The sequence below is a fragment of the Cuculus canorus genome, chromosome 10 (assembly GCF_017976375.1).
Source record: "Cuculus canorus isolate bCucCan1 chromosome 10, bCucCan1.pri, whole genome shotgun sequence".
Classification (NCBI taxonomy): Eukaryota; Metazoa; Chordata; class Aves; order Cuculiformes; family Cuculidae; genus Cuculus; species Cuculus canorus.
Genome location: NC_071410.1, coordinates 6,668,552 through 6,692,395, shown reverse-complemented (window position 1 = coordinate 6,692,395; position 23,844 = coordinate 6,668,552). Strand labels below are relative to the sequence as shown.

Here is a 23,844-nt window from a genome sequence, read left to right as displayed (position 1 = left end):
ATTTGAAAAAAATTCTACTTGCAAAATTTATTTCATATGGTCATAACTAGTGTATTATTACTAGTGGACTCAATCTACGTGGGTTTCCTGAGCTTCTCCCATCACAAACCCTGGTCTCCCATTTGCAGTGGACAAGCATGGTGATGAGGCAACACATGGAGCAGTGATGCTGCATACACGGTAAGGGCTACAGTTTGCTCCTAAGGCATTTTCTTGTGTCATCTGTTATGAAGCACTGTCTATTTCTATGTACATTAATGGCTAGAAAATGAAAAATATTGAGACTAGAAGCCTTCTGCCAAAACCTGGTGACCTGTTTATAAACTTTATTCTAATGATAAATTAACCAGCAGGCAGCAAAGAGGGCAGAAGTGGGGCTGCAGAAGTGAAGTATTGCCTTGAGATTGTTGGGGGTCAGACCACGACGTCTTTTGCAGCAGGAGGAGATTTTGCCCTAGGTAACTCCTGTTCACATGAGGTTTGAGCTACAGCAGCGCGTAGGCAAAAGAGTCATGGGAATCCCTGATCAGACTCCATCTCTTCTCCCCGATCTTCTACCCAGTGCTCTCGCAAAGAAATCTACGTTTTTAAATGCTTGATTTTAATTTACTAGTGCCTAAAGTCACAGAAATGTCCTAAGGTGTTAACAAACAAAAAAGTACTACTTTTGCAGGCTTTTTGGAGTAGCTGCTTTCTTTTTTTTTTTTTTTCCCCGCAGAGGCATATGCAGCCAGATTTAGTACATCAAGTGTAATGCAAATGGCTTAAAAGACCTGATTGGAGTTACGAAATATTTCTGCTAGGCGTGCTACATGATACCTGTGACTTTGGCATTCCGAAATCTGCAGTCACCAACTACTATCTGCAGACTGTGCACAGGAATCCAGCCTTCTTTTCTTCTATTTAGGTTTTTCACCAACCTTTGAACAACAACAGTATTAGTAAAAAAAACCATACCAACCCAGGAGCAGTTTGTTATGGGCACACTCTACACAATTGCTAGTACAACCAACAATTAGTTCAAACCAAGGAAACATTTTAACAAGAGCTAGGCGTGCATTTAAAGTATTAATCCCACCCAAATTTAGGAACCTAATTAGAAAACCCAGACTGGGAGCACAGTTGCCTTGGGTCCGTCTCTGGTCAATGGAAAGGAACAGGACTCTCCAAAGCATGAGTTATCTTGTCCAACACCTGCATCACTCTCCAGACGTTCCATTATCACTCCCTTGACTAATGATAGTGCCGAGGGCAATTACGTTTTTCAGTCCTCTGCTACTAAACTAGACTGGTAGGATGAATTTAGTTAGGGTAGTATAAATAAATCCAAGCCAAGCTGAAGGCAGCTGGAAATACTCATGTCCATATATGACATTTCTCCATCTCACTCATGCAGAGAAATCTGCTCTAAAAAAAGGAAAAAAAAAATTTTGTTTGACAAATCTTTGCCTGGCAGTGGTCAAAACCAGCATGAGAGGTGGTGAGCATTCAGCAAAACATACTGAATTTTGCAAAATGCAGTAGGACAACGTGACTACTGTAGGTCCCTTACAACTGTTCTATTCTGTTCTAATTTCCACTGAAGTGCTGTAGATATCTGCCAGGAATCCTCCACAGGGCATTTGTGTCTGTGCCTTTACGGGCTGCTGCCTGCACAAATCTGATACAGATCCCTGCTTATATCATCCCTCCCATATCCCAAAAAAGGTACTAACACACTGCACTTTCTCCTACTGAGACCCCAGGCTGGCTGTGAGAGCTAGTCAGAATTCAGCCTGGAAAGGAAAGAGCCAGAAATATCAGCCAAATTGCCACAAAAATCAGAAGAGGGCACACTACCCTCCAAGACAAGGATACTGATGGTTCAACAGGCAGAAGTCTGGGTATGGTGATTTCCCAGGCAATGCTCCCAGCGTAAGAAGAGAATCAGCTGTGAAGGGTTATCATGTGAGCCACAGCTTTAAATACAACAGAAATATGGTCCACAGCCATTCACCAGTTAACACTCATACAGCTGTTTGAGGGAGGAAAACATCTCGCAATTACTCAATATTGCTATCAATAAGCCCAAAGACAGCAGCTGAGCTGGAGTGGGCAAACAGCTCTCACTTGAAGCATCGTCTGAAGCAGGAAAACCATGACAAGGGCTGTGAAGATGTTGGTAGAACACAGCTTACCCAGACACCCATGGCAAGGAAATTCCTGACATGTGTTCCCAGGCCAAGCCAGCGATTATCGCCTCTAGTCTTGGAGAGGGAATTAATTTTCTAGCTTTCTGGAATGGTCTAAAACTTAACCAGAAAGCATGAGTGTATCAGCAGGCACACGAGACTGCACAGGACTGCCTTGTGGGCTCTGAGAGATAAGGCAAAGCAATCCTAAAATACCTACCACTGTCCCTCACCATCTTCATGCAAAAGCTGAATTTCATCCCCATTTTTCACCAGCAGGTCCTCTGATCCTCTCCTCTTGCAGTCTGCAAGGGCTTTATATTTTCCAGGAGACTGTAAGAAAAAAAATTGTCTCATTTAGCTACATTTCTCATCACGCAGCTGTTATTTCTGACTGCCGCAGGGAACATGACAGAGCCCTATCAGCTACCTTAATTAAAATTGTTTTAAGAAACTGTGGCTGAGACATCTCCTCATTCCCCAATTTGAGAGATAGAAAATCTGAGACATGGACAAGACACATCCATTATCCAGTGATGTAAAACAAAGTGAGATGATTAAAAAATGGCAGCACCCTGAGCTTTGGGAATATGGCATCTCTGTACTAACCAGCTGGTTCCCATCCTCCTCCTCGGTGTCAGAGCAGTTGGAGAGGTACTGGTTACCCGACCACTCCTCCAGCCCCTCGCAGATTTCCAGGGACTGTGACATTCCTGGCCAGCCTGCAAGACAGCGTGTAGCTCAAGTTTGAGGTACCCCAGCACCCACAAAGCGCTCCCCGGGGGAAGGGGAAGGGTCCGTACTTCTGTGGGACTTGTTCTGGGGGGACAGGAGCCCACTGTCCAGCATCACTGGGCTGGTGCGCTCCGAGTCGTTCTCTTCTGAGCTTACAGAGACTCTCTGCTGTTTTCTGAATGATTTAAGAAAAAAGAAATCAATCTTAGATTTACTTCATGAATTAACCCAAACTCCACGAGGTTTTAAAAACAGATTCAGAAATAATAATGGTACTTTTTAATATGTGTTTCTATAAAGGTCAAAGACTTCAGTGCCTGGGCTTAATTTTTTAGGAGGGGAAATGACGTAGGTATCTCCTTTCCTGAATTTGAGCACTGTTTTGGATCTTTGTCTCCATTTGCAGAGGAGTTGCAAGGAGAGCACTTGAGGGTGCCCTTACAAACCCCGTCCCCAGACTCCTATCACCAAAGGATGAATAACACAGTACACTCTTTCTGCCATTTACAAAGAGGTCTTGGACAGAAATGGAGTGGGGGAAATAGCAGAGGCAGGATACGGCCAGAAGGCACTGGGTGCTCAGCAATGGGAGGGTACCAGAGAAAGCCTCTGGGTGAGCTCCCAGGACTCACCCATCACTCAGCTGGGAGGAGAGTGGGAGCTGGTCCGTGCACGAGCCGGGCTGTTGCTTCTCCACTGCAGGGAGGTCAAACATCAGCTTAAAATTCATTTCTTTTTGGTAGTAACAGTCACACTTGAAGCATTATTTTAAAAGTTAGAGCTTTTGTGCAATGCTAATGTTTTCCATTTAGCGAAAAACAGACCTAGAGTCTACTTCGAAGCACAGACTTAGTTATGATTAAGATTGTATGTTAGCACAAATCCAATAGTAAGCATGCCACTGAAGACTCTAATATGCTTATAACTGGGTATCTGCTATATATCATGTTGAATTAAGCCTATGATAACAAATGTGAAATAATCCTCAAGGTAATGACAAAAAAATGTACCTCTGTAATTCATTTTCACATAAGCACCTGGCCTCTACTGCTCTAAACTATGTTATTTCCCTTTAATGCAAGACCCCACTCTAGTATTTGCTATTAGGCTTCTTCTAAAAAGGAATTCTTTGGTGAGAATCAGTTGTTTGAAGATTAGCAATATGAAAATTGGAAAAATAGTTCTGCTGCAGAGTGAATGCTGCAGAAAAATTGGTCAAAGATACCTTTTATAAGCTCCTGCTGCTTGAACAAAATTTTTCTTATTTCATTCAACCATGCCATCTTCAGATCTACTGTTTGGGCCTGGAAGGAGGGAAAACAGTCTGAATTTTGAATTAAGAATCATCCATTATAACATATAAATAAAATCTTACTTTTCCATGCTGTAATTATCTGAAATCATTATTCATCCAAAGCCACCACTATATTTTAAACAATTTTGATCTTTTAAAATTGGCGATCCCCACAACACCCATCCAAACACAGTGGGAACTGTGGAGCCATCACTACGACACAAGGAGTGCAGGCAGAAGCACACATGTGAATGCACCTTATCTCTTTTACAAAATACCCAAAGGGCCAAATCTGCCTTTTAAATTTACATATACTCTGCTATGTACATCTGCTTTATTAATTTAAGTTGGCGATTGTGTTGTAATATGGAGAAAAAAAGCTGGGCAGGGGATCTATTAAAAAACCCTGTCAACCCATGATATTTTCACAACAGGTTTTCCTGTGAACACCCTGTTAGAAAAAACATTTCACCTCCAGACATGTCTATTAAAAATGCTACAGAAAGAAAAAAAATCAGGAAGGAATCAGGTCAGTCGGCCTGGTATTTTGTAGATGAATCACAAAATTACTGGGAACAGCACCATGGAGTCAAAGCCTTTGCTCTGGGACCAGTTCTGATGTTTAACCATAGAGAAGCACGTGGTCTGTGCCCATTAAAGCACAGGGCCTGTTTCCCACCTTGGTTCACGGAAGCTGTTTAGCACTATAAATTTTTTTTTTTTCAACTACTGATCTATTTGAGTTTTCATCCGCAAAGGCTGCACTTCCATGGAGCAATTCTGCCTCAACTTTAAGATGACTTTTACAGTTCTGGACTGGACACCCAGGGTGAGCCACTGGGACAGCTCTGACATAAGCAAAGAAGAAGAAGATATGCACATTAAAAAGTCTGATAATCCCATAAAGGTCAATGGGAGACACTTCCTTAACATTGTTAAGAGGATGTACAAATATCCAGATTTTTGAAGCTACAAACCTGCACGACATACACCTCTTCTCGCCCACTATACCAGATTTCAAATTTCCGATGATCTCCCTTCACATTCTCAGTTATTCCAACTGCATTCATCTGCAAATCCAAAACAACCAAAAAATTAGACATACTATAAATCTCTCCCTCGTCCCTATGAATCCAGACTTTTTGCAGCACATTAAACAAACCTGCTTTCACCCAATTTAACACATTTCATCAACTTTAATGTCACTAGCAACTGAAAGTCATTATCTGACTTTCCGCCAGCTTGCTGTATTTGCAAAAGCTCTCTGAAACCAATCAATGGACCTGAGGGGACTTTTCATTTGGGAATCAGTGGAACTAACTGAAAAGTCATCTCGTACTTCTTTCAGAATGAAATTTCCCAGATGAGGCATGTGAGGCTTCATAAATGCACGGTACATCATTTTTCCTTGTACGTTATTTCTGCCATATTATCCTTTATTTACTCACTAAATTCCATGTTTCATTCTCTCAGTGATGTTTAAAACCTGTTTGTGAAACCCTTAACTCCTTCAGGAATTTCAGTTTAAGGTCTTTTGGTCCCTGGCCCACATAATTCAGGATCTGCACAATGTGACCCACCTGAATGAGTAGCTCAAACTATGATTAGAGACAAAGAAACTCTTCAGCAACAGGACACATCTGATCCACCTGCCAAGCATGCCATAAAGCTATAAATACTTTAATACCTGATGTTGCATAAGGCATCTTTCTCACTTAAAGCAGAGCTTGCTAACAATTTATCACTGATTAAGAGATGGTCAAAAACAGCTGAAGTATCCCACTCACATGTTTTGAAACAGATCTAATAAGGATAGTATCACCTATCATAAATTATTCTCACAGACTGGATTAGATACATCCAGTATAAATATAAATAAAGCCTTAGAAAGAACATCTGTTTAACATTGCTGTTCCTCTTTGTTAATACATGCATTCTCAGAGCTTTTGGTCTGAAAGACCACAACCATTTACCAACCAGGTCACCCGGGCAAGCTTTCTGTTACTTTTTCAAATGTTGGTGCCCTTTTTCAGTGACTAGGAACAGCCTCAGGAAACACGAAGCAAGCTGCTAATTAGCTTTCCTCACCCCTTCACTGGCATAAACAGCTGAGCTCTTCTGAACTTTGGAATAAGTGTTAGCCTCAAGATGCAGAAAGGTTCATCACTAAAGAGCAGTCTCTCCTTGCCTCGGATCCCTCTCTCAACCTAGTCCTGTACAGTCACATTTTACGAAAGTCTAGAGACCTGCACTGAACAGGGATGAGCTTGCAAGGAGATGATCAAAGCTGGTGACCATTTGCACATTCGCAGTTTTACACTCATCTACTGGTGTCTACAAATGCATAGGTTAAAATCTGCAGTTTAGTCCTGAATGTTTTGAACACGTTTATCATGAGCAGCACAGTGCCACGATGCCTTAGAAAGCTGGATCAGGCTCCATTCTGATCTTAGGGAACTTAAAACTTTAAAAAAAAAATATATATGAAAGATGTTGAAAGGGCAGCCTAGGGAGCACCTCATCCAGTTGTTGCGATTTCCAGCTCTGTGCATCTTGTTTAGCACACTCGTTTATATAAAGGATCCTACAAAACTGCCCAGGCATCAAGATATTAGAAAATGTAGCTGCTCTCCTATGAGGATGCAAAGAAAAGTGCCAAGAATAGATGCATTTATCATTCACGTTAGTGGATTTGAAATTCCGATTCCTCCCCCTGACCAGGATTTACCATCCCCAGTCTGTTGTTCTCGGCAATGGAGACTGAGGTGGGTTAGTGTAAAGCTCTGGGATGGTGTTCATCTGCATCGCCTTCCACAGTGGTGCAAGGCAGACTGATTTACTTGGCATTGCAGTGAGTTACGAACCTGCATCCTCTAAGAAATTGATTCTCAGCTGAAGAGGTATTTACCACTGGATATTTTACATAGCGTGTAAACCATTACCCTGAGGGATTCTTTTGTTTGTTTTACAGACACGCAGTTACTCAGCTTCTACCCAACAGCTTGCTTTGACTCTGAATCCTCAGAAAACATCCCTGCAAAGAAAAATAATTTCCTGATGCTATCACGAACAAAACAAATGTCAAGCTCCAGAAACAAGATTTCACCCTCAGGACAGCAATTCTGAAAACATATGTGTGAGGATGTAATCGTGCAGCATCCATGGATCTTCTAACCCCAACCTCTTACTGTGACAACACAAACAACTGGAAAATGAGCCCTCTTGAGGCAAAGAAAAACCCTGGCCATGTTGCCTGGACTTCTGAGCACAGGATTTTCTCCTCTGAGCAGGCTTTCCTCTTGCCACCTCTTCAGTTTTTTCAAAAGCACATATGGTAGAACAAGTACTACAGGGAAAACAAGCTCTCAAGAAAGAAAATTATGCTGGTTGGGAAAAACATTTAAGTACCTAAGCATATGGCCTGGGATTTGCTTTTAATACACAATTTGTAACACGCACTGGAGCTGAACAGACTTATCTGCTGTTACACGGCTTTCTGACTGCTGATGGCATCTCCCTCCCCAGGCCCTGCAAAGATCGGGGACCTGCAGCATCTGGGGCTGAAGGCGCAGTCTCCAAGTGCCCGTTTTTTTTTGCATTTTAAGATATACCCCCCCCCGGGCTTTTTATTTATCAAGAAAAACGACGCAGACTACTGAGACCAAATGCAATATTAGAAATGCTCAGTACATGCAGCACGCCAGAAGGTCTCTTTTAGAGGAGCAGTTTGGGATTTTTATTGATAATAGTTAGGTATTTATAGGCTCAGGACACTTCTTTATGTCCCTCATATTTTGCCATAGGCTACTCTCTTCATTTTATAATTGTACTTTTAGCTGCAGATAGAGCCTGCCAAAGGAGAAAGGCAATGAGAGAGGAAGAAGAGTTATCTCTACATCCTCCTGGCTGGGAAACAGGGCTCATGAACGGCCAGGATCCTCCAGGCTATGAGGATCCAGCCAGATCCCAGCCCAAAGGATCTTTCTGGGAATCAGCGTCGTGAGGAACTCCCTTTCTGCCCAGGTGGGCTGGGAAAGGTACAAAGGGTCTCCCCAGTTTCATTCCCTCACCTCCACTACTGGAAAACAGAGTAAGGGAGTAGGGAAGGCACACTGTCATCCCTGGCACTTGTCCACAATACTGTTTCCCCTGCAGATGCCATTACTTATATGACTCCATAGGCTCTCCCAGATGCTGCTTCAGCTATGGGGTCTTCACAGCTTATGACAAACAACACCCTTTCATGGGTATGACACCTCCATACAGGGCGTTATGACCCCTAATAGCAGAAAATAAGCCACCGTGTTACTCTCTGGGTCTGCAGAGTTATTGTTTTACAATACATATGGCAATGGCCCCAACCAAAAAATCCTTACTTTCAAAAAATGCTTAAAGCTATAAGATGAGGTTTTGTCATATCCATCTCCATGCTCCTCTCGCTTCTTGCAGAAGACCAAGGCTTTCTCATACAGGAACAGATGCCTCTGCATTGGCTTGAACCTGGCAAGATCCTTCATTTTTGTTGGACCTTTTCGGTGTCCCGTCCAAACACTGAAAGATCCTTGCATCAGTACTTTCCCCAGTTCACTCAGGTCACCCTGGTGAGAGCACGACAAATAAAAGACAAGAAAGAAAAAGACATTAAGTAAAATTTAAGAGGACAGTCCAAACAATAACGGGTGATGGCGCCAGCCCTGTTCCAAGTCACATCACCCTAAGAATAGGTCTTCCTGGAAGGATCAGATGATCTTTTGGGAGTGGTGGCATGGTGCCAGGAGGGACACAAAGGTCTCAGATGCAGGGCTGCATCTAGTCTATGTGAAGGGATACAAGTCAATAACTGGATGAACTAGGAAGACAGGAAAACTCCTCAGCTCCTATGGAAGTCCAGGTGAAAGGCTCTTGGATACTTCAGTGGGAAAGGGCAGATGAGATTTGAGCCTGAACCAAGGTCTTGGAGGATGGAGTTCTCAAGGAGGACAGGTCTGGAGCAAGCAGTTTAGAAAGCCATCCCCTCGTCCTTCCCTGAAGCCCTAGGAAACACAACCACCTCAACGGGCAAGGATCAAAATCAGCCTCAGAGAGTATTTAGTTAAGTGTTGAATGAGAAATTCTATGAAGACACCCCAGGTGAATTATAAGGTGAGCCATGGAATAACTAAGGCGCATGCTGGAAAAAATACTCTTGAGAACCACAAGGTGGCAAGTGTGGGACTTGATACTCCTTTGGATGCAGATATTTTCCAAATTTCTGAGATGAGATGGAAGACTGTCACTTGTAAGAGCTTCCTGATCCCATTTACTTTGTAGCTGTTCTAGTATACCTTTTTAGCTCACACATTCTGGGACACTATCCGTTCCCCGTGCATCATCCGGCCTTGTGCAAGGTCTCTCATTACCCAAATCTACTCACATCATATCCTGTTATTGAAATCTGATGCATAGAGTCATTGACTGACTTTAGCAAATCCAACATTGCAACCAGAGCTTCTTGAAGTTCCTGAACTCCATCACAGCTCGTGCTGTACTTCAGCAGCTCCTGAAAATAGAAATGGAAGAGCACGTGTTTGCACTTGAACAAAGCAGACTTTTCCATCTCACCCGAAGTTTCCAATGCCTAAGTTTTCCAACCTACACTGCCTAAGTTTCTTTTTTTCATATGTCACTGGAAAAACGACTCACTCTAAACCACAGTCAGTATAGGGTGTTGAACAGATCGCTGAAGCATGGCCTATTTTATCTGGATTTTTTTAAGGACAGTGTCAGGCTATAGAGTGGCACCACGCTCATCTGAGTTCTTCGTGTTGTGTTTTTCTGCTTGGTAAGAAATGGGAAATAAGGATCAGGTTTTCCATCAGCTGCCAATACGTCATATATGCCTTCAAATGAGGTCGCAGCAGATGATTCTCTTCAGGCTGGCAGATGCAAGGAACAAAATTTATAAAATCCAAAGCCTTCGAGTCAAGAAGTGGAAGATAGATTATGGATTTAGATCACTGATATAAAATCACTTTCATTTCAGATCTCCTGTACCCACTTACAGATTCATGTGTACTCACATCTCATTCAAGAGGCTGGAAGGTGGGGTTCAGAAGCCACTATGTCAGTGTTATTCCAACTTGACAGAGCGAGAATAACAGCTCTGCCCTGCCTCAGTTGGGGGAGGCAAGAATAAATGCATTAAAGATTACAGGCACTATAACAACCTGAGGAGAAGAGATGCACCAGTATCTTTTATTGCATACACCATACTCTTATGATCATCTCTGGTTCAATTTTCTTAGAAGTGGTTCTGTCATCTTGCATCTCTGAATAGATTCAAACATCTTTCTCCCCTTAAAAATGGACTTGCTAAAAGCACTTGTTGCTTTTTCAGGTGTGTGAATTTTCATCTTCACTGAAAATCACTATGGAGGGCCAAGATAAGCAATATGTGATCTAAGGCTTGGTGCTGATTTACATGTAAACTTTAATTGAAAAATAAGACAAACTGGAAAAAAAATCTACTTCCTGATGTCCTTTCAAAGCAGAATGTGACATACCTTCAGAAGCAACTGGTACTTTGTCAGGCGCTGCACTGGCTTGAGCAAATAGGAATCCAGCCCAAGCTTGTGTTCTAATTTTCTTTGGCATTCCTGGAACAAAGAATTCAGATTAATTTAGTTCTGCACAAACCATAACTAGTTATTCTAACAGAATGACTAGTATGGCTTAATGACTTTGAAGATTTGATATAAAAAAGTCATACGGTGCCTCTAACTAAAAAAATTTATAAAAATACATAAAATAATATAATGAATTGTTCTGCCTTAAACTCCTTGTGAACATGAAACTCCAGATGCTATTTTTTGTGAAGCTTCCATGCAAAAGTAATCAGAACATGCTGCAAAATTTTGTAGTGCTGAGGAAGGTATTTAGGACAAGTGAGTGTCCCAGGATGATGCCTGCCTTGGGAGGAATAAATAGCTCACCTGGAAGAAGGTGCTTTCGGAGCACTGTCTCCACAGCGACTCCGACCGTGGCTTGTTCTGGCAGTATTTCTCATACATCTGGAAATCCTCTCGCTGTAAGGGAAGACAAAAGACAAGTCACATACACACACACACACACACACACACACACAAACCTGCGAGGCAGCCAATAACATAAACAACAACAAAATTTGCTTTCATCCCTGCTGCCAACTTCAATATCTAAAAGTCACAGGGTTTGGGTGAAAAAAACCACTGCTGGGAATCACAGCAGACCATGGTCTAAGACACAACTGCTGCTCTCCCTGGTCTGCTGCTGGCCACGCACCTATGCTCCCTGCCTTGCTGTTGGTATATATATATGCTGTTGGTTGCATATCAGAAGCATCTTACTAACCGACATAACTGAGATGTTGCAGAGTGTGATAAAACAGGAGAAACATTGGCCTTCATGTCTGCTTTATATGTGAAAATGAGTCACCCACCCTGTCTAGGAAACAAAATCCCACTCTCTCGGGTGCTCCCAGGCAGCTTTCCAGACTATGCAGGAAAATTCTGCAAGAGATGGGAGAAGAGACAAAATGCAGCAGTGAGCAAGGCATGGTTTAGGTATCGTTAGAGGACATCGGTCTGATAAAACGAGGAGTAGAGCCAGCATCATACTTGTTGTGGAAGTCATATATCTCAGGCATGTTTCCAAAGAGGACATCCTTCCTGTTCCGCAGGATGGGAGGCATAAGGATGAGCATGGCGGGGTTATCCATCTCAGCTCTGTAGCCCTGTGGGATGCAAAATGGGCTCATCATTCAGTTTGTAAGTCCTTAGCTTGGCATTTCCTCAAAGGCAGATGAAAACAGGACATGAACAGACTTCCAATACAATCTGTTTGTTTCAAAGTGCATTATCCTTTTTATTTCCTTATTTTTGTTCCTAAGCTCCTGTCTTTCAGTCCCTGGGTGTATAGGTGATGTGGTCCAGCAGAGCCTTATGGGGCTGGCCAGCACTGCAGAGATGCTCTCTATTCAAAGGCAAATTGCAGCTGCTTTCTCCTTGCTATGGCCTGACTGCAGGGATAGGTCCCAGAGAAAAACTTGTCTGGGTTAAACGCATCTGCTGCTACAACCATGGGACAAAAGAGTACAACACGTTTGCATGGGGTGTGCAGTTACACACAACCTCACAAGAACCAGTGCATGAGGAAGCTTGTTACAAAGCAGACGGCTTGAAATCGAATACCAAAATCAATGTGCTTTTTCCTGTTGTACAAGACTTGCTGAGCACCAGAGTCTCACTCTCCTTGATGCCTCAGGGCTTCTGTCCTCTGTGGCTTCGCTTGCCTCTTGAAATCACAGCCTCCCAAGCAGGAAAGAGCTGGCAGGAACACTACTGCACTACAAATTATTGGGTGGAACTAGGAAATAATGCAAAGCTCCTCTAAGTAACATCACATCACTGCAACAATGCAAAAACATTCACCACATGTGGTAAATTTCCTAATTGTAGGACAGGGAGAAGGCACAGCCAGAGGTCAGGACCATTGCTGCAAAGAAGACATCAAGAAGACCATTAGCCACAGCTCAAGCTGGCCACGCTAGTCACCAAGAGTTGCACAGGACTGAAGCCTTTTTAACTGTTTGCAAAAATCTATTCAATATGTACAGCATATCTTTGGCTTCTCAAATTAATCTCTCACACTCACTGTGTTTGGAACAGGCATTCCTTATACTAAGCAGGCATTTTCTAGTTGAAGGATGCAGTAGCAGATAAGTACCTGGAAAATTAGTCATTTATACCTAACCACTGCAAGCCGGCTTCCCTCTTTAAAGGAAATACTGTTTTCAGAAAACTTAAGTCTATCTGTCCTTGTTTCTCTCTCTAGACTTGATATGCACAGTGACAAACCTGCACACCTGCCAATTGCTTTATCATACAGAGTATGGTTTAAAAAAGAAACCAATGGGTGCAGGGCATCTCCATGTAACTACTTGCAGTCCCACAGGTTTATGTCCTGCTTGCTCCTGGGTGCGAGAAATGTAAGAAGGAAGAGGTATTTAACAGCTAACTGCTTCTGGTGATCAGCAAGTTATCTTGGAATAAAGTAGAAGCATCTAAAATAGCAGCACAAGGAATTATAATCTGGTTTCCAAAGAAATGTGCTTTATACATTTGCAAACTTCACAGCATTGCCAGAATCCTTCCAAGGATAAAACACAAGCTCCTTTCCTTTGTCTACAAAAGGTAAGAGAAACTAGGAAACAGTTAAACAGCCCAGATTTTTGTACATTTTTCCAGGCACTGATAAAACTAATTGCCAGTGCTTTTGTGTACAAACAGAAGGCTTCTCCCTCATCCTAGATGAAAAGCTCATCCTGACACCAACTGTTCCTGCAGATGCCTCCAACAAAGAAACACTAGGGAGAAAACTTGAAAATTTATGACCAGCTTGGGATCCGACAGTTTGGTTGAAACCTGTCCCACCACATATTTGCTTGGTTTAACAGAGTGGCAGGTGCCGTTCTGTACAAATCACAGGGGAACAGTAATGAGGAACCGGAAGAAGTCACTCACCGTCAACACAGTGAAGAGCTCCTCTACGTACACTCTCTCAGTTTCTATAAGCTCATTTATGACATGGCTAAAATAATGAAAAAAATTATGAAAAAATGTTATTACTATGTCTGTAAAAAATCCACAGGTAATCAGTGCTGTTCAATTAGACCAAAACATAGCACAATCTCATTAGCAACCAACAGAAAGATGATAAAACAGGTAAAAACGAAAGAGATGACACCCAGGTCAGACTGGAGGAACACATGGATGGGGCAAGGACTGGCCAGAAATAAGCATCATCTTGACTGATGTAAACAGGGTGAAAGCTTACCCTTTTAGTATATCTAAGTTGTCATCACTGTCTGAAACAAAAGACTGCAAGGAATTCCGTTTTTCCTGATAGTCGTGCATTACTTCGATCTGGAAGAGAAATGGGATGCACTGGGAAGAGGTGTGGGGAGGTCATGGCAGAGGCAGGACGAACCCAGCCCCTGATGTCAGCATGGAAATTCTTTGGGGAAGGATGAAATACACTTCCTTTGAAGAAGTCAAAGCCTGATTTCAGACTGATTTAGTGAGATGTCCCTGCCTGTGGCAGGGGGGTTGAAACTAGATGATCTTTAAGGTCCCTTCCAATCCAAACTATTCTATGATGCTATGATTCTAAGTCCTTTGTGACACAAAACTTTAAAAGGGCATAGTGGATAATGGATAACCAAATATTCCCAGAAATTACTCTGCTACAGAAAACCTGAAAATACTGCTAATGTAATTCACTAGTGCGGAGACCAGAGAACAGTTTCCACAAGGGAAATATCTGCGAATACGGAGTTTTTCTCATAGACATCACTTGTTATGGCAAAGAACAACAAGTTCAGGGAATAACACACAGGAAATCAATACCTGTGACTTAGAAAAACAATTCAAGATAGATCTCAGGCACTGGACTAATCCAAGTAAACCACAGGGATATGAAAGGATGGTTTGGTTTTGTTTGTTTGTTTAAAAAAAAAAAAACACCTTCAAATTTGAAGTCTAAGCACAATCAAGTATATAAAACTCAATCAGATTTCATGAATAATTTTTACCTTGCGAGAACTTGGAGTCTTTCTTGATGTTTTCTTCCCAGGGAGAGAGAGATCAAATGAAAATTTCAAACTGGAATTAAAATCCACACCTTGGGTAGAAGAAAAGATAATTATGTAATGCACATCTATAGAGAACGAGCTGGTTCAGACAGAAACTAATAAGTCACAAAGAAAAATGGAATACATTTTAAGAATGATTATGGAATACATTTTAAGAATGACTAATTAGTTCGCTAATGCTAGAAGCAAACTGACAAAATAAAGGGTATCTCAAACAACAATACTGAATACCAAATAACACAGGTCACACAGATGATCATAAAAGCCATAAAGTAAACAATAATCAGAAAAAAAAAAAGGCCATTTAGCGAATTCTGTAACCAAAACCTAACAAAGTCTGTGAAGCCTGTGCAAATAATAGAAAAAAAATAAAACCAAATAAACTACCAAAAGGAACATCACCTGCTGGGATAGTGACTTCACCCTAGCACTCGGGCTCTGCCGTAGCCTGCTGTACCTCTTCTCCACATCTCACTACACTTTATGGCTCAGGACAGGCTATATTTACTGTTTTTACCCCCCCAAAAAAGTGGTTTCAAAATTAGAACCACATTTATCAGACAAGCTTCAAATGCAGGGCAAAGATGAAAGAGGAAGCATCTGTCCTCAGACAGGAAAGGGGGAGAAGAGGGGTGAACAAAGGAAAAAGAGAAAAAGAGGACAAAAGTAATGTGCTCAGAAGAGGTTCGGTTTCAATCCACACCATAAAACCCATCCATCTCAAAGCACTGCAGGTGGAGCCCAGCATGCGTCTTTGACACTGCACATCGCGCCAGCAGGCCTGCAGCAGTTTGATGTTTTGTGTCAAACAGAGGCCTTATTAAAAAGCTCTCTTGCCATGATCTATCCAAAGAGAAGCCTTTTGTCTTTCCCTGCTTGTGGGCTATGCTTATCTCAACACAGTTGATCCTCTCTTTCAGGAAGAGGATTAATAGCAGACACCCGTGCTTTGCAGGCAACTGAGTGCCTTTGCTAGAAAAATGTGCATCCCATAAAGGCATGAAATAAGTCCAGCTGATTGATGATGGTCTCACAACATCCCGCGGAGGTGACCACCCATCTACCCCTACTCTTTCAGTCAATAATTCCTCCTGAACACTCTCCTGTTTCTAGACAGCTGGAAAAGTTAAATTGGGTAAGATGCGCCATAGTTTAGTTTAAAGGCTCAGCTTTTTTCCCGGTTGAGGAAAGGGGTTTAGTGGGCAGTGTGGGCTAGCGAAGGTGGCATTGGCCTGGGGAAAAGGAAAGTTTGGATTTATTGGCTTCACTGGCCTGCATCTTGAGCAGCTTAGTTCTCCTCACCGCATCTAGCTTCACTCCCGTTCCCCACTAGCCTGGCTGTTTACATTAGTCAGTCCTTGAATTGGAGCCACTTTTACTGTTTGTCTGACACCTGCTACAATCCACCATAACCAAGATTCATGAATTCATCATAAAGATTTTGTGTTAAAACACAAATTTTTAATTGCTTTATGCAGACAGATCATTGAATTTAATATTCCCATGTAGTTTAGCATCTCCCTGGTTTAAACTACACGAATGTTACTTCGGAATACTTTTACTCCAGATACATGCAAAGATTCCAAGAATGAAAGTTTCTACGTTAGCATTTAAAGCTAACACTGTGCCACACCCCATTACCAAAATCAAGGCAGAACATTCAGTGACCTCATTTCAACCAGAATTTGTACCTTTATGGGCATTAATTTTTCCACAATTGGGATTTGAGGAAGACAGCCTCAAGGAATCAAAGGGAGTTAAGAATCCAGCTTCTCCTTTCTGTTCATGAGATCTGAGCTCTTCATTTCTCCAAGCTCCTTTGCAAATATCAGTCTAATTTTATGTCAGTTCCAACTCAAGACAGTTACAGAGACTGTTGCAGAGAATAAGTACGCTAATAAATTTATAAACCTTGACCTCTTTCTCTGTAGCACTAATTCACCAGTTTCCAGCCCAGTAGGATGCTAGTAAAGCAGAACTGGAAGAATGCACTGTTCACGACTGTCTTTTTTCACTGAGTAGGAAGTGAAAATAAATACCAAATGACCAGCCCCATTTTTCACACAGGTATGGGAAGCTGGACACCAGAATTGGAAAGATAATAAATCATTTCATATACATTCAGCCTTACACAACAACTCTGTAGCCAGCAGGGTCTAGTTAATTTCTCAAAATCATCCTTAGCCTTACTCTCACTGTCTCAAAGCACTGTTATCAGCTGAAAACACCATAAACTTAAAAATATTTTACCATGTTTAGGAGAGAATAACGGTGATTTTGATCTTGGTGGATTTTCTGGTCGAGGGGCTACTAACTGGACAGGTCGTACGTGTTTATCCAACAGCTTCTTGAAGCAAGACTGACGATTCTCAAACATGCTTCGAACATTTTCAAGCTTGACCTGCACTGACTGTATCTGGCACTGCAGAGAGTAAAAAAGACTCCCATGATCAAGTAACTATCACTATTTTGCATTTTGGGTCAAAACAGAGGACTACAAAGCTGACAACAAAGTCTGATCTTTCTTTTCCCTTGTGTAACAAGGAAGCAGAGGGGCTGCTTACCTTCAGTTCAGATGTTAAGACTGACTCAAAATCATACTGTAGAGCTTGGGGATCGTCATTTAAGTAGGCTGAAGAGCTTTCAAGAAATCGTTCTATGTCCTGGAGAGCTTTCTGAGCGCCCTCTTTAGACTGGCACTTATCCATCTGCTGGTTGGCAAGCAGGTAGGCACCTTCATCACAGCACTGCAGAGCCTGGTAACAGCACAGTGCAAACACAGAGAGCAAGACCATGAGCAGCATCCCTTCTAAATCAAGATTCCCATGAGTAATATAATTTACCGGATCTGTATTTTCAACTTAGAGGTAATTAGTATTCCTGAAGATCTCAGCAGCTATTATATTTTTATTAGAAAGCAGAAAAGCCGCATTTTTTCTGGGGTGTGACTGCAGTCCTCAACATACCCAGCCAAGCTGTGCTTCCACTTATACCTGGATAAACCCAGTGGTATAACGGACACAGAGGTATTGTTTAGTGCATAGCTGAGCTAAATGATAAGCAGATCTTTATTTACTTAACTCAGAAAGGTGAAGGGGGCACTACAGAGTTTACAACCAGACAGGTTGAGACAGCTCAGTGCAGGCCCGAACTGCAAGGAATGATCAAAGTAATTACACTCATGTTTTAAAAATAATAAGGATTTTAAATTGCAGTTTAAAGTTTGACATTTAACACGCACAGGTTATAGGTGAACTCCAGGCTGAGATTCAGCGGGCACTCACACGCTGTGCTGTGCATAGGCATGAGAAGATACTGCAGCCAAGAACAACAGAGGACCTCCAGTGGTGCAAATGGGGACACCATGAAGAGAAAGACCACAGTGTGCTCCAGCAAAGCCACTGGCTAGACCATTAGCACCAACCAGGACTGCAAGGAGCCCAGGAAAGGACACTGCCCTGCAGCCAAAAGGCTGCTGAGTTAACGTCCGTCCCCACAGATTACTGCAACACTGAAGTGGAGCACACAGAAAGAACAACCAAGTTCCCTTGTCCCCCTCAAACAATGAAATTGGAAGGTGTTAAACTTTGCTGCTTCTCTTAATGACCTCAAGCATATTACAGCCGTGTGCCTTCTGGTCTAATTAGCGTGAATTTTCCTAAATGAATATTTGATGCTGATTAAGATATCAAAAAGCGTTGGAGCCACATGACTCCACTTCCATGCTAGCACACAGCAGCTGCGCCTATCTACCAATCTGTCACCTTATTTTACAGTCAGTTATGTTCATTCTTAATAAATGGCTAAGAAAAAAAGGCTGGAGTTTCTCTGAAAGCATTACTTCCATCACACTGGGTATGAAAACCTTGAAAGTCAATTAATACATAGATTCAGCATGAAAGCATGACCAACAGCAGCAGCTGAGCGCTGGTGTTCTGAATTGCCCTCTGGAGATGCCCACCTCTTTCTGCTGACTATTCACAGTACCAGCATATATCCGTTCACTAATTTAACCAGCTAAGTGAGGGGTGAAACACTCCTCCAGCCTTCCCTACCATGAACTGCAGAAAATTTCAGATGCTTCCCGATAAGAAGTGGAGAGGGTAACCCCATAGAGAAGCTAACTACCTATTTCTCAGAGCACTCTCTGAACTCTTACCTGCTGAAGGCGAGTATGAAGATCCAAGGTCTTCTGCAGTCGCATCTGCTTCCTCTTGATCTCATCAGACAAGAGATCAGAATGGTGCCGCAGCTCGTTGCATTGCTGGCAGATCAAGTTGAGTGCGTAGTGATGATTTGCTGCTAGCTGGTGTCCATGTAGTATCACCACCTGAGCCTTCCCTATCAGATCCTTCAATGAAATTGAATGGAATGGATTGCACAATTATTGAAATAATGCCAAAACATCTACATATAACAACATACACTTTCTTGTCTCACCACATTTCAGGTACAAGTGGAGATGACTGCCACGAGGAGTAGCCAGAATGTGTGGCTTACGCAGGACAATATGACACCCATCATCTGGGAAATAACCTTTGGCTATCCAAAAAGAGTATTTCACCAAACTAGCAATGCTGAGAATGGCTGCTGGTAAAGTATTACTCCTCTAGGAACTGCACTCTAAAAAATGCAGCTGATGTCCAGTCTAGGCATACCATGCTCATAAGCATGAAAGGGAATTTGAGCAGTTAAAAGTTTCTGCAGAAAACAAATGAGGCTTTTTGCAGCCAAGCCTGATGAAAACGACATGCTATTTTTTTTTCGCTATTTTTCCAGGCTTGGCTTTCTACTGGGACTGCTTCTTTGTTGCATCCTGGCTGCCTGGCCTTTTGCTCCTCCTACCTCTTTCCACAAACATTTCTTCCAAATGGCTAAAAAAACTTAGAACTTTCCCCTAGAACTCTTATTTTTAAAGAAGCCTCCAGCTTCAGTGTTCAGATCCCTTGTGATTTCTCCATTGACCCTGCCCACTTGCTAAGTACACCCTTTTGCAGAAGTCACATCCTTAGTTGGGCTCCTGTGAATCATCTCTCTTCACTCTTCTTGCCACTATATCTCTTATTCTTCATCCATATGTTATGTTCAAATTACAGACACGTCAAGACAGCGACTTTTTTTGCCTCTCCATGTGCCTGGTAACAAGTCTCTGCCTATTAACACTGCTAAAGCATTTAACATATAAATAATTTTTCTTCCAGCTTATTAACTCCCACGCCTCCCCTATGTTCAGACATTTATCTGTTCTGGATTTTCATGGTGGCTCAGCAATTTATTTTAGCTGTGATAATTAAATATCCTGTTCCTGGCTTTCAGTTTGATCACAGCATTTCTGCATAGAGCAAAGACATGAAATCAATCCTTTTGTGCAGCCACTTACCAACAAATTAAACCAGAATTAGGTAATTTCAGAAAAACACTCCTACCCCAAATACAGAATGTGCCTCTCTTGTTTTATTAGCACCTCCTTCTGTGAAAAATTATCTCACCTGAGCCATACCATCAAAATGACCCAAGTCCTTGAGCCTCTGTTTCACTTGGGCGACACTGTCGCCAGTGTCAGGCAGCTCCGCTTGCTGACCCATTAAAAATTCAATGGCATTCTTGACCTAGACACAAAGAAGAAGACTGCTGCAAAAGGATACAAAGCACAGGCAGAAAATAATTCTCAGAAGAAAATTAATCACACTTTAGCTAAGACTGCTAAATCCAATAATAAAACTAACGTCCAAGAACTAATTTCAAAATTCAAAGATGCTTCTATCAGCAAAACCTATGTGACTGCAGGGCAGCGATACCTAAATTAGCTTTGGATGAGGAAGCACAGTGGTCTCCCCAGGCTAGCTAGCCCTGTCAGATTCCAGGAACTTCCAGTAGTATAAATTAAACATTCTCACAATAAAAAGCACAAAAACTTCTCTCCTCCCCCTCCTTTTCCTCTCCAATTCTTCCTTCTGCCAACAGAACTGCATCTGATCATACCTCTTGAAAACTTTGCTCGAACTTCCACAACTGTAAATATTGCTCCATTTTTAACTGATGTTTTTCCCAGAAGCCATCAAAAGCAGTCTCCATCTCACGCAGCTGACCAAGTAACCTTGAGCACAGAAAAAGGACAGTACTGAACAATTTGCCGACAGAGGACAAGAAGAGAATGGACAAGCCCTAAACATCACCTATGCAGGTCGTCAGGATCCAAGCTCTCAGGAGAAGTCATTGGATATGTACATATGACTTGCAAAGAGCTCAGAAGTTTAATGAAATCATCACCACAGATGGTGACACCTGTGTGAAGCAGTTGTTGCTATCTCCTTTTATCTGAATAATACCTGAGAGCCTGGATGGGAGAACCCTGCAACTGCTCCACAGCCTCATCATCTCAGCCTGGAGAGGAAATCAGGACAGGTCAAAATCATTTGACCAAAGCCACCAAGGAATTTGATGGTTCTGGAGCAAAACTCTGGTATCTTTGTCTTTACCTGTTTGATAGGTGACCTAAACAACACATCTACACCTAAATAATGTGTTTCCACACAAAAATCAGGCAAATTAGGAACACAGTGCACTCACCGATTCACAGTCTCCCAGTCCCCAGGCCTCTCACGGTGTTGGTCTTGACTGCATTCCCCAGAGTCAGGCTCTTCAAAACTACTCAAAAGCAAGTTTCCCTCTTTTGTGACTGCCGTAATATCTTCCTGTATAACACAAAAAAAGATTTCTGATTCAGGCTACTTTGTGTGAGGTAAGCATAAGTCATTTCATGTTTCTCCTGCCTTAGTTTCCCTGTATAAAATGAAGCACCAGTACTCATCAGACCAAAAGACTCCCAGCAGATGTTTCAGATCCCATGATGCTACATTAGCCCTTAGAGCTGGAAGAACCGCGTACTCATCACCAGGCTGGGTGGAAACTGGGACACATGAAAACATCAGGCCACAACATGATCCAAGAAGCAGGAGGAAAGCACTACCATGGGTCTGTCTCAGTGAGTGGACAGGTTTGTGTAGGATATGTACCTACAGGTTCATGTATTCAACCAAGTATTTCTGCAGCTTGAAGGCCGTGCTTCTCCATCAATGAGGCTATAGGAAGAGGATCCCATAGTGGTACAGTGCTTTAGACTGCAGGTGGCTGTTATTTCACCCTCTTATATCTCACTCTCCAGAGCCCTATATTCCCCTTTTGATTTAAAGTTTTTCATTATACTCATAACAAAATAGCTTGACTGTCAAACAGGTGTTAACTTGACTCTTTCCCATTCAGTGTACAAAAGAGGTTAATTTCTTAATCATTCTGTTTAATTAATTTCTGTCTTTTTCTCATTGTGTTTGCAACCAGCTTCTGTTCAGTATCACAGCTACGCAAATTATTCTCATCGACCCATTATCTGAATTCAGGAATCAGCTGTACCAATCTTGGGGTTGTCACGAGAGAGACAATAATCCTATGTCTTGTTGTCACCACAATCTGTGCACAGTTTCTCATCTGCTTTCATCTTTCATGGTCTTGGAAGGAACAAAAGAAAAAAGCTAATGGACTTCATTTCAGACAAAAGCCAATGAGTGGTTGTGATATTTAAAATTAATAGATGAAGCATTAGAAGCAACAGATGCCTTGTACTGAGCACTGCTGTGCTTTATATGCAAATGAAAACACATGAGATGTTTTATTCCTTCACAGAGGATTGGTTTACGTACAGGACTACATTGTGTAGCCGGCGTTTGCCCCCATACACCTTAGCTCTAGTCCTAACCATGAAGTTTAAGTCAGTCAGTCATATTGCAATATTCATAGATGCTGTTCTATTGTGCAGCTCTCTTAATTTCCTAAGAAGAAATAAAGGACCATTGGCAGTATCTATAATGATACTTTCCATGCACACGTACGTGTACTTATGTCTACACACAACACACTTTGGATGTCATTTTGCATATTTCTTACAGGCAGCCTTCTGGGAACTCACTGTCAAGTGATTATAAATGAAAATAGATACAATTCTTTGACTTTTGTCAAACCAACCGTGTCATAAAGCAAAGGACCTCGTTCTTCAGCCGCACAGGATGGCTGTTAGCATGGGAACCATTTATGAAGCGAGGGTTTGGGGTCAGGGCCTGCGCTGTCCCCAGAAATAAGCAGGAGCAGCAAAGACACCAGCGTGATACAGCAGCAGCTGGCTGCACCAAAGCTTCCACTCCAGTAATAATTGTAATGACGATCACAAGTCACAACTGGAAATTTGGTATAAAGTTGAAAATGGTGTAAATTTTGGGGTTGTCCAGTGCAGGGATAGGAGTTGGACTCAATGATCCTTGTGGGTCCCTTCCAACTCAGGTCATTCTGTGATTCTGTGAAAAAAATCTTAAAATAGTGAAGACACAAATGTTGTGTAAGACAAAACATGAAGGCTCACATGAAGACAGGGATTGCATCATGAATGCCCCGTACCAAGCACTCGCACTAAATCTTCACCTTGGATGCTCTCAGTGCAGTTCCCTTAAGTCTCTCTGGGGAAAATGCAGCAGGCAGAGGGAACTGAGAATAAAACATCCTTCCAGACCTCCCGATGATCTTTGTGTGCGTCTTCCTCCAGCCGTGGAGGTGAGGCAGAAGGAATCCCACCAGAGGCCACAAACCTAGAGGCAACAAAGCCTCCAACCCGCCCTCCAACCAGCGAGACATGCAAAGCCCACAATCGGAGCACACCACAGACACCAACTTCTGCAGCCAGCAAGGAGGCGGCAGCTGAGACAGTCTGCTGGATGCTGGCAGGGTAATTTGCTTGAGTGGATGGCAAATGTAAGAGTAACATACAGAAGTAGTCATGCTGTGTTTTATTTTGTCTGTCAACATGCAAACATGCATGGGAGGGAAGCAGGAGCGGGCACCAAACAAACAGGCAGTCAAACCCCAGAAATCCCTTCTTGCTGTGCAAACAAGGCTTGGAAACAAATGGTGGAGCTGTTGATGAGACATAC

The 23,844-nt window shown here is 42.3% G+C and overlaps 1 protein-coding gene across 3 annotated transcripts in view; it reads right to left on the bottom strand.

Annotated features, from left to right (window-relative positions):
• Positions 1-23,844, bottom strand: part of MCF2 (MCF.2 cell line derived transforming sequence) — a 57,113-nt gene that overhangs the window by 5,761 nt on the left and 27,508 nt on the right. For all 3 annotated transcript variants that reach the window (XM_054075797.1, XM_054075799.1, XM_054075798.1), the window contains 22 exons: positions 21,440-21,564; positions 20,852-20,966; positions 20,359-20,478; positions 19,029-19,220; positions 17,434-17,625; positions 17,120-17,291; positions 14,810-14,898; positions 14,053-14,141; positions 13,740-13,806; positions 11,835-11,950; positions 11,657-11,726; positions 11,172-11,264; positions 10,743-10,835; positions 9,614-9,739; positions 8,577-8,798; positions 5,178-5,270; positions 4,132-4,210; positions 3,539-3,602; positions 2,975-3,081; positions 2,781-2,893; positions 2,392-2,504; positions 820-920 (listed from right to left, as the gene is read on the bottom strand). In XM_054075797.1, coding sequence (XP_053931772.1) covers positions 820-920; positions 2,392-2,504; positions 2,781-2,893; positions 2,975-3,081; positions 3,539-3,602; positions 4,132-4,210; positions 5,178-5,270; positions 8,577-8,798; positions 9,614-9,739; positions 10,743-10,835; positions 11,172-11,264; positions 11,657-11,726; positions 11,835-11,950; positions 13,740-13,806; positions 14,053-14,141; positions 14,810-14,898; positions 17,120-17,291; positions 17,434-17,625; positions 19,029-19,220; positions 20,359-20,478; positions 20,852-20,966; positions 21,440-21,564 — 2,551 coding nt within the window. The remainder of the gene's footprint in view (positions 1-819; positions 921-2,391; positions 2,505-2,780; positions 2,894-2,974; positions 3,082-3,538; positions 3,603-4,131; positions 4,211-5,177; positions 5,271-8,576; positions 8,799-9,613; positions 9,740-10,742; positions 10,836-11,171; positions 11,265-11,656; positions 11,727-11,834; positions 11,951-13,739; positions 13,807-14,052; positions 14,142-14,809; positions 14,899-17,119; positions 17,292-17,433; positions 17,626-19,028; positions 19,221-20,358; positions 20,479-20,851; positions 20,967-21,439; positions 21,565-23,844) is intronic.